Source organism: Pelophylax lessonae (assembly GCF_965119305.1).
Source record: "Pelophylax lessonae genome assembly, chromosome: 5".
In the NCBI taxonomy this organism is placed as follows: Eukaryota; Metazoa; Chordata; class Amphibia; order Anura; family Ranidae; genus Pelophylax; species Pelophylax lessonae.
The window spans coordinates 210,941,751-210,952,331 of NC_138772.1; the positions used below are offsets into that span (position 1 = coordinate 210,941,751).

Here is a 10,581-nt window from a genome sequence, read left to right on the forward strand (position 1 = left end):
GTACAGTATGTGATTGCATTCCAAAAAAGATAGGTGCTGGACAGCACCCCCTTTCCTGCGCTCGGAACCTGGTCCTCAGGCTGTTTCAATCCTGGAACTCGTACTGGTATTAGGCATCCATGATGGCTAGGCTTTGCTGCCCCTTACGACCAGGGTGGTCGACCAGACACTGAAAATACAAAGCAAAAGAAGGGCGCACCAGCCTAGCGCATTATCCTCAGCAAGTTTATTTGGATAAAATTGTTTAAAATCAAATACTCACAAACAAACAAGAAGTTTCAGGCACATCAATTCCATACACCTGCCTCCTACCAGAGGATCAACGTCTTTACTGGAAGCAGAGGGCTGACGCGTTTCGAGGCTGTGCCTCTTCCTCAGAGCCTGGAGCTGAGGAAGAGGCACAGCCTCGAAACGCGTCAGCCCTCTGCTTCCAGTAAAGACGTTGATCCTCTGGTAGGAGGCAGGTGTATGGAATTGATGTGCCTGAAACTTCTTGTTTGTTTGTGAGTATTTGATTTTAAACAATTTTATCCAAATAAACTTGCTGAGGATAATGCGCTAGGCTGGTGCGCCCTTCTTTTGCTTTGTATTTTCAATGTGATTGCATTGCCCTGCCACTCCTAAAGGGGCACACCCACCCACTGAAGATAAGCTGTTATTTACTTGTTTCTGAACCCTTTGTTCTCCAAAATATCACAGTCCATGCGCGCCAACATAAAAGGGTCCCACCTGAGATGGCAGAAGCTAACATCCAGAACTGTCCAGATTTAGTGGCCTACCTGGAGGGATAGCTGGGTTGTGGGTCGTGTGTCAAACTCTCGGGTCTAAGCCTAGCCCTTCTTGCCTGAGAGTCCTCAAGTGAACTGGTTTGTGCATTTATTGTTAGCCCTTTTTGGTCACTTGGGGTGTAATCTCTCAGGCAGAGAGCTATTGTTTTTACGCCTGGTACTTGAGTTCATCCCTAGGAGTACCTGGGTTGACTGCATTGTATCAGTTATTGCACTGGTCTTTTATGTGTTAATGTTGAACAGTTACTGTGTTACTTTTCGACTTTGGTTTGCCAATACAAACTGTATTATCTTCTAATAACCAGTGTGTGCCATTGTTAGGTTTCAAAGTTAAAAATGCTTACATAACAAGCAACATGCCCCTTCTACAGTGTGGAGACACATGGAAATTATATGTAACAAAACAATTTTCTTACAACACCCAAAAAAGATATGTCTATTAACAACATTCATAATAAACCAAACAAACATCAAACATACAGCATTCTATCGTAATAAGAATAAAGAGTAAAACACAAATTGAATTGTAAAAGGTGAAGATAGCATGACAACAAGAACAATAAACTATGGATGGAAGTTGACAATCCTGCTTGACTGAAGACTGCAGTTTGCAATATTTTCTACGTTTGCTTTGTAATGATGACTGCTAGCAATATAAAATGGTCTAAAAAAAACAAATATGTCTTTGGACTATTACAAATCAAGGCCTCAAGGAGAAACCACCTAATTGTTCTTGGTCTGCTGTTGACCTCCTTTTTTTCTTTGAATCAATCTAGAAAACCGTGTGGCAGGAACATCCCACTTTTCTGGTTTCTCAATTTTAACTGTGCTTGGAGCCATCAAAGGTCCTTTTGGAACCCAAGTACTTGTCTTAGTGCCCTCCGCTATTCTGAGAGTGTCCTGTAGGATAGGTGTGAGTTGTTTATTTGTCATTCGCTCAGTAGTGGTGTGCAGTGGCCATTTTTTCTTGCTCTTTATTGTAGCCAACTTAGATCCTAAAGGGGTTATGGCAGATGCACATCGTCGAACAGCGACTGGCATTCGATCAACATTGTGGTTGTGACTTATCGCCGCCAGCCGTGTTCTGGCTTCCAAGGCATCAATAGAAATACGGGTGCGTTTAGTGCGAAATTTCGAAGCATTGCTTTGGAAGACCTCTAGTAAATCTGTATGGCAATTCCACACCAGGTTATCTAGATCTTCTATGAGCTCAGAGTTGCAAATGATTTCAGAAACTTTATCATATGCAACTGTGCCTTCTTTCAACCATAAAATTCTGGAGTGTGCTTCCTCAGATAACACTGGGTGTGCACATTTATGATAAAGTACACCATCATGCCATGTGTGGATATTTTGTATATGTTTTAGAAGAGACAGCCATTTTTCTCTTAGTAGAGCTGCATTGCCCTTACTGGTCTGAATACTCCACCAGAAATGTTTAAGAATTCTGGATATCCATGGTTTTATGTTTACTGCGCTGCGTCCACCGGAGGCAAGTGTTAATTTTCTTTTCAAACGTTTTGCATAATGCCAAACATCATACTGATGAGAAATGTTTTTGTATTTTGTCCTCATAAGCTGCCTCACACTGATGTGCCTGTCAGAAGCAAAAAAAGCAATGTACTGTCCATGCGATAGTGCGCGGGTCATGCAAATATCAAATCCATGACTCTCCATTTCAATGGAGGAAGTGAACTGAGTGCCCTGCACTACCTCAAAATCTAAGATTTTGTTAGATATCATGTCCATCATTGTGTACACACAATATTTTGTGTTGTGACTGGGACGATCACATTGCCCTTTACCACAGATAGCTATTGGTGTGTCTTGTAACTTATCTTGCAGTTGATTCTGTTGCGCTTTCCAGGAGTCATGGATCGATGGAAATATAAAATGTCTCTGATAGTGGTGGAATTTTTTTTCTGAAATGTGACGAACACCAAAACATTTAAGAAATGCCTGAATTTTCTGGAAGGTTTGGCCAGTTGTCAACAGACTTGCTGCAAGCAGAATGTTGCCTGCATAAAAGCGGTTGATTTTGGGTTGACTTTCCCAGATACGAAAATAATGTCCATCTTCACATGTGCCACGAATAACAACTGCTGACCCATGAAATTCTTTGTTGTATTTATGAACAACTTTACTGCAGCCACTTGGATCTTGACACTTTACCTTGTAAATTAGATTATTCAAACATTGCTCAAACACAATATATTTGGATTCATTTACCATATCTGCAATAGGATCTCCAGCAGCACTGGTATGGGCCTTGCGTTGCTCATCCTCTAAAAAAGATCGCTGGACAATTTTTTCTGAAACGCAAACACTTTCCTGTAATGGTTTGTAGACTTCATCTTGTCTTTGATCTACCTTTTTTTCTAGTTTTGTCCTACCACCTACTGTAAATGCAAGAATGCTATCTTGAGTATGCTGTTCTTCAACCTGTGAAGGTGGCTGTGGGATACTGAACTCAATGAATGCACTTAGAGGATCTATTAACAAAGCTCTAACACTATCCTCATTTGATGGTCCTTCCATGCATTCAAACGGCAATCGTGCTCGAAGATTAGGGCATGCAGTTTCCTGAAATTTTGCAGTTTCTACACTTGGAGCAGAATGAGTGACAAGGTAAATATGTTCTACTTGTGGCACTGTAGGACACCAGGTGGAAGATTCTGTTTGGGTGGACTGATCATGCATTTTTTTATTAGATGCACCACTTGGCGACATACCACAAAGGAAGCAAACAGAGCCATCACCGCCAGATTGATTTTCTCGATTTTTGGACTCAAGAATGTTAAATTCCTCAATCAGCGATCTACCTTCCGCTGGTTCCGGAAAAATAGTGGGCACAGCCGTGCACTTCAGTTTCTTTCGTTTACCTGTATTCACATAGCTGTCTTCAACAAAATGAGTGGAGCACAAGCGGAACAAATCACTACGCTTCCCCTCCAGGATGATGTCTGCAATCTCGTCCAAATGTTCAAATGATTGTCCAGTCTGCAGAAGCCATTCCTTTATTCTATCGATGGAATTTGGAAAACCATGCAAAATTACACCACATGGAGTAGTAGCTTTTCCTCCAGTCTTGTGGGGGCACTTTGTTATTATGCACTTGGGCATGATGAATCTGCAGTATAGTAAAACAATTGCATAGATTAAAATGTATTATAACATTTACAACCTATAAATAATTGCATTAAAATTAGATGTATTACATAAAGGAGCAGTTAAAAAAAAACAATTTCCCTTTAGACCCCGTTCAGACAGGGGCGACACGACTTGGTGGGGCGACCTGTGAAGTCTGTGCACCGTGACCTCTGTGCGACTTGCACGGACTTCATATCATTGAAGTCAATGCAAGTCGCCTCCAGGTCGCCCCAAAGTAGTACAGGACCCTTTTTCTAAGTCGTAGCGACTTGTGTCGCTCCTATTAGAACGGGTCCTGTGCTAATCAATGGCGAGCGACCCACCGCGACTTGTCAGGCGACCAAGTCGCCTGACAAGTCGCGCTAGTGTGAATGGGGGCTTACCTTTTCAAACAAACCAATATATACCTGAAAAACAAAGTATAAATAAATGTAACCACTTGCTGCTCGCTAGCAGTACATTTACTGCTAGTGGGCGGCACAGCCAGGCATCATGACCTTTGAAAACGTCCTAGTTTTCTGGAACATGTGTCCTCTGCTGATCTGCACTGTGTTTGGACATGGCACGAGTTTGTCAGCAGGTTGCAACCAATGGTTTTGGCTGTATACCTGCTGATCGGCTGTGGCCAATCACAGCAGAGAATTATGTGGTTTTTAACACACAGAACAGCAATCTGGCTGTTTCTTCTCCATGAAATCAACTCTTGAGTTCAGGTAGAAAAGACAGACAGATCCTGTGTGTAAAAGCAGCACACATACACTTTTTAGGCATACAATTAACTCTTGAATGCCCTTCTGATCACCCGTCACCCAGCCAGTGTCATTAGTACAGTGTACAGTATTATTACTGATCCTTGTATTAGTGTCACTAATGACTTCAGTGTCAGTGTACCTCCCAGCCAGTGTCATTTAGCACCAGATTGCCCACCACACAATCCACTCACACTATAAGTCTGTGCTCATGACCATTACTAGTATAGCGTCTATAGCTGCATAAATTCCAGTATATATACCACAGTTTGTAGATGCCATCCCTTTCACACAAACCAATTAATATACATTTATTGGGATTTTTTTTTTTTTTTACCAAAGAGAATAGCAGAATACATTTAGGCCTACATTTCTGAAGAAATTTGATTTTCTGAATGTTTTCGAACAGAAAAAAGAAAAAAAATGTTTTTCAAAATTTTGGGGTTTTTTTTGCTTATATAATAAAAAATAAAAACCCAGTGTTGATCAAATACCACTAAAAGAAAGCCCTATGTGTGTGAAAAAAATATATAAATTTAATTTGGGTACTGTATTGCATTACCAAACAAGCGCCAGTTAAAGTAGCACAGTGCTGAACAGCAAAAAATGCCCTGGTCATGAAGGGGGTAAAACCAAGTGGTTGTCTTTTGATGTTTTCCTACATTAAAATTTAAACAATGCAAAAAAATTAACGTACATCTCCTTTATGTGACATTTACAAAACTTCCATTTCGATTCAACACGGGTTCAGGGAGGACAAAACTCAGACACATTGCTTCTACAGTTCATATAACAGGATTCTCCTCCAATCTGAAGCTATGCAAAATATACCCCTCAAGACATCACAGGTTCCACCACACTGTATGTTATTGATAAACGGTAAAATATAGGCAAATGTTGGAGTAGTTAATGAAATATCCTGCAGTCTGCAGAGAGTGATGTCCATTCTCTGTTATAAATAGGGCCCCCATGTGCATTGAAATTTACTGTATATTAGATAGTGGCCATTGCCAAAAGTGCATTAAGAGGACGACCTTGAAGAACGTCATTAATGAAATATGTTTCAGGAAGCGGTAGGAATACAAACATGCACATATTTTTAATGTTAAAGTAATTATATCGCTGTTAAATACCACAATTCATAAGATGCTTTCATATGCTATGTAATACAAAAAGGGAAGATGGACATAAAATAAAAAAGCAATGGATCCCATTGTCTGAGCATTTAGTTACCTTTAGCGTAGGCAGAGGAACATAGGGATTTTTCTTCTCCAATCTGGATGCAACCACAAATAATGATAGTTGACTACGTTACCCGATAATTCTGGAAAGACAGAATAAAGATTTAAAGCGGAGTTCCGGGCACAAAAAAGATTTTTTTTTTTTGTGCCCCTCCGCTAGGTATGCCTCACCTGAAAAGGAATTGGATAGTTATTTTTTTTTTTTTTGTTTACTCACCTTTTTATTGAAGATCGTAAATACTCACCTATGACAGCTTCCTCCTCCAGCGCCGAGGCTCACCCCGTCACTTCCTGCCTTGCGATGATTCCTGGGAGCTAAACGTCACAGCTCCCAGGAATCAATGCGCCGCACCGGCCCCGCTCGTCATTTCCGGGCGACGCCACATTCCCCTGCTAAACAGCTTCTGGGCATGCCCAGAAGCTGTTTAGGAATGCGGCGCCGCACCGGAAGTGACGAGAGGGGCCGGTGCAGTGCATTCTGGGACACGAAGACGCGGAAGAAGACAGAGAAGAGGACCGCGCCGGCTTCAGCTGCCCACAACCGAGATGGAAACGCTGTGGAAGAAAATTTCTAAGTATTTCTTCTTACAGGTAAGTGCGAACCGGGACAGATCAGAGGCTAGCCATTGTGGAATGTGCTAGCCCTGACTGTCCCGGGGGTATGTTCAGAAAAAAATCGTTTCTCTGCCCGGAACTCCGCTTTAAGGAATGTATATCACTCTCCATCAAAGCTCCAAATTACCACTACTATCTACACAGGGAGAAGTGAAGAAATTATTATTTTGTATAATGGAAAGGACATAACTCTTTAAAAAATGCAACTGGAAAAAATAATTTTGAAAAAAGATGACAAATACAGGTATGTTTTAAGGTAATGCATTTAACCACTTAAGCCCCGGAAGATTTGACCCCCTTCCTGACCAGGGCCTATTTTGCGATTTGGCACTGCGTGACTTTAACGGACAATTGCACGGTCGTGTAACGCTGTACCTAAACAAATTTGATGTCCTTTTTTTCCCCACAAACAGAGCTTTCTTTTGGTGGTATTTGATCACCTGTGCGATTTTTTGATCATGCGCTATAAACAAAAAAAGAGTGTCAATTTTGCAAAAATAACAATATTTTTCACATTTTTTATATGAAATTCCCCAAAAAAAATGTAAAAATCTAAATTTTTTACCATTTTCGGCCAATTTGTTTTATGCTACATATGTTTGGTAAAAAAAAAAAAAAAAATTGCAAAAAGCGTATTTTGATTGGTTTGCGCAAAAGTTATCGCGTTTACTAACAAAGGGAAAGATTTTTGTCATTTTTGTTGTTTTTTTTTTTTAACGAGTAATGGGTTTTGCGTTTTTGGGACTGCGACATTGAGGCGGACAGATCGGACCCTTGACTGACATTTTTGACACTTTTGGGGTTACCAGTGACATTACTGCAGTAATCAGTGCTATACATATGCACTGTTACTGCAAAAATGACACTGGCAGTGAAGGAGTTAACTGTATTGGAGAGGGAGGGGTTATGTGTGTCCTAGGGGCGTGTTTCTAACTGTGATTGGCTGTGGCTACTAGTGTAAGAACAGAGATCAAAGGTCCTACATAGTAGAACCGTCTCATCCCCATTCTTACTCAGGGAAGAATGACAATGATGTTTACATCAGCCGCCTGCCTTTCTTCCGGTGTAACGGACGATCGTGAGTGCCCGGCGGACATCGGGTCCGCTGGGCACACGCGCGGGGGGGTCAGTGACCGCGAGGGAGCGCGCCTCCGGTGGCGCGCGCTCGCTCCCTAGAGCCTAACAGGCTAGTGACGTAGCACTATGTCGCTTTGCCTGTGAGGGGCTAACCACCGCAGTAAATAGTCGTGCGGCGGTCGGCAAGCGGTTAATAGCTGTTTAACCAAAATAAAAGTAGCAACTATTGCAATCAACGATGCAAGACAACTTGCATAGTTGCACCAATACACTTACTATTAGAGAGATGGACCTCAAGCTCCCCACTAGATGGTATTATACTCCAACTAGACTTCATACCATTTACCCTAGTGTAAATGTGTTCTGATATGTGTTTCAGAGATTTTGCACATCCAGGGGCTTGTTGATATATATTTTGGTTTTACGACAAGACCAATCACTCAGGTGTAGAATTTCTCATATTATTTCTACCATCACTGGTAACACCTTTGTCTTGACCCTCCCGATGTGTCATTACTTTGCCCCTATTCCAGGGAATTCATGTCATGAAGAGAAGCTCGTCCATTTGTAGCACTGCCCCCTAGAGGTCTGCTGAAAATTTGCACATTCTGGATTCCCCTTGGTTACCCTTAGCAACTGATAGCAGACAAATAGCATTAAAAGTCCTTGGCTCAGTTAATAATCAATCCAGGGGATGTTGGTTTTTTGTGTTTTTATTTAGAACTGGGATAGGAGAAGGGATGAGTGGGATACTCCAACTATGAACTATGCACAATCTTGAGGACAACTAGCTGTAGTGTACGGCAAGGCCGCTGCTTCACCCTGCCACAGAAGTGAAGATAGATAATGTGATCCTGTTTGAGTTATTCTTCAAGGTTCTAACTTTGCATCCCCTTTCTCACTTGCTGTGTGCACTGACACCTGTCCACTGACTCTCCACTGGAGCGGTCCCCTTTCCTGGTAAGACTCCCGGCAAGCTTCCCGGTACTCACGGACACTGTTTTTCCCAAGGTTGCTCTGCCTCCAACTCCACTTGTCAGCTTCCTGGACCTCCTGGCTCAGCACCACACTCTTGGCTCACTAGGCCGACTGCCTGTGACCACCTTCCACAACAGACAGGAGGAAAGACAGCCGTCACCCTTCTCCTGGGACCTAGCTTCCCGCCCAAAGACACCCTGTCACATGTGCCCTTGGCTTTTATAACATATCCCAGGATGCACCACTGTTTGTGCCAACCCACTGGGATAGTCATAAAAGCCTGTGTGTCACTGGCTGGGTTTCCTCCACTGTCCAATAGGCGCCCCTATTGGATGCAGTGGGTACACTCCCTCTGCCCAGATGAATCACATCCTGAGCACATGTAACAGGCCTAACTACTGATCAGGCTCCCCTGATAAGCAGATGGAGCAGACTATGATTTACCTGCTACTCCCCTGTTAAGCAGGCAGAGCAAACTATTCTCCCTGCCAAGCACCTATCTAGGAGGGTGCTACACATACAATATGTGTTGCTACCCTTTGAGTCATAGCTTTACATTAAAAATCCAAAGTTACCCCTTTTTCTACATTATTTAATAGAACTGATTTCATGATGCTCATGGAAATCATTTTTTACACTCTACAAGACAAATTATTCTTGTATTCTGCTAAATGGGATACATGTGATTCCAAACGACATACCTTCCTGATATGAATTGATTAACTTGGGTACAACCTATACATGGATCAAAACCGGCCAATTTTTGATCCATGTGTGGCAATCTTAAGAATTTCAGTTCTGGGGTTTAGATTTAGCCTACTGGATAATGCGAGGGAAAAAAACCTTTACGGTTGAATGCAAGCAATTTCAGGAAACATCCACTTCTACTGTAGGAGATTTGGCCACAATTACATACCATGTGACCAAAAAACATAGCTAGGGCAAGGGAAAACTGTACCACTGGAGGAACCCTGGATAACTACCAAAAGATGAAAATGAAGAGATAAATTGGTTGGAACCAGTGTTGGATGAACGGTTGTTTGCAGGGTAGCCCATACTCATTCACATGGGGGGGGTGGCGGATCTGGGGGCCCCCTTGTTAAAGGAGGCTTCCAGATTCCGATAAGCTCCTTGCCTGCAGACTTTCACAGACACAGCCCTAGGTTGTGTGGAAGAGAGCCTTGTCCACATCAACACGGGAACAAGGTTCTTTGGGATGGGGAGAGGAGTGGCGGATCTGGGAGCCCCCTTGTTAAAGGAGGCTTCCAGATTCCGATAAGCTCCCTGCCTGCAGACTTCCACAAACACAGCCCTGGGTTGTGTGGAAGAGAGCCTTGTCCACATCAACACGGGAACAAGGTTCTTTGGGATGGGGGGGGGGAAGCCCCCTTACTCCAAAGCACCCCCCCATGTTGAGGGCATGTGGCCTGGTGTGGTTCGAGAGTCCCCCCCCCCCCCCTTTCCTGACCTTCCAGGCTGCATGCTCAGATAAGGGCCTAGTATGGATTTTGGTGAGACCCCATGCTCTTATAGTGCTCCTTCAGAAACCACTCTGAAAAGCAATCTGTTGATCGATTTTCAGAGGGTGATATAGCAGCAGCTAGCAGGTGTTCAAAAGAAGCTACTGCCTTCTCCAGATACATTTTTTTTTTACCTTTTTATAAATGCAGAATGGCAATTTCACATTGCAGGACTGCGCCACCAAGAGTTTAGTTCACAGTTGCCATGTAGCCCTGTTGATCTCATTGTGCGAGTATGACAGGCGGTGCCACCTCTCAAACGTTGCAACCCGAGTTAAAAATGCCACAAATGTGAAGCAAAGAATCATGACTGAGGCATGTCAACAGCCCTGTCAGGCGGTTAGAATTAAGGTGGGTGGCCAGGTGGGGAAGGCGGTAAAAACAGCAGCTTAGCCACTTGTTTTTACCACCCCCTGGCCTGTGAAATAGCCCATAAAGAGCTAGGAGCTGATTAAGAACTGAA

General features: G+C 42.9%; 1 protein-coding gene across 1 annotated transcript; it reads right to left on the bottom strand.

Moving 5' to 3' along the window:
- Window positions 1-1,305: 1,305 nt before the first annotated feature.
- On the bottom strand, window positions 1,306-3,922 carry LOC309557192 (uncharacterized protein). Its single transcript, XM_082259854.1, has one exon. The coding sequence runs from the start codon at window positions 3,909-3,911 to the stop codon at window positions 1,512-1,514; it is 2,400 nt and encodes a 799-aa protein (XP_082115980.1). The 5' UTR covers window positions 3,912-3,922; the 3' UTR covers window positions 1,306-1,511.
- Window positions 3,923-10,581: the final 6,659 nt, after the last annotated feature.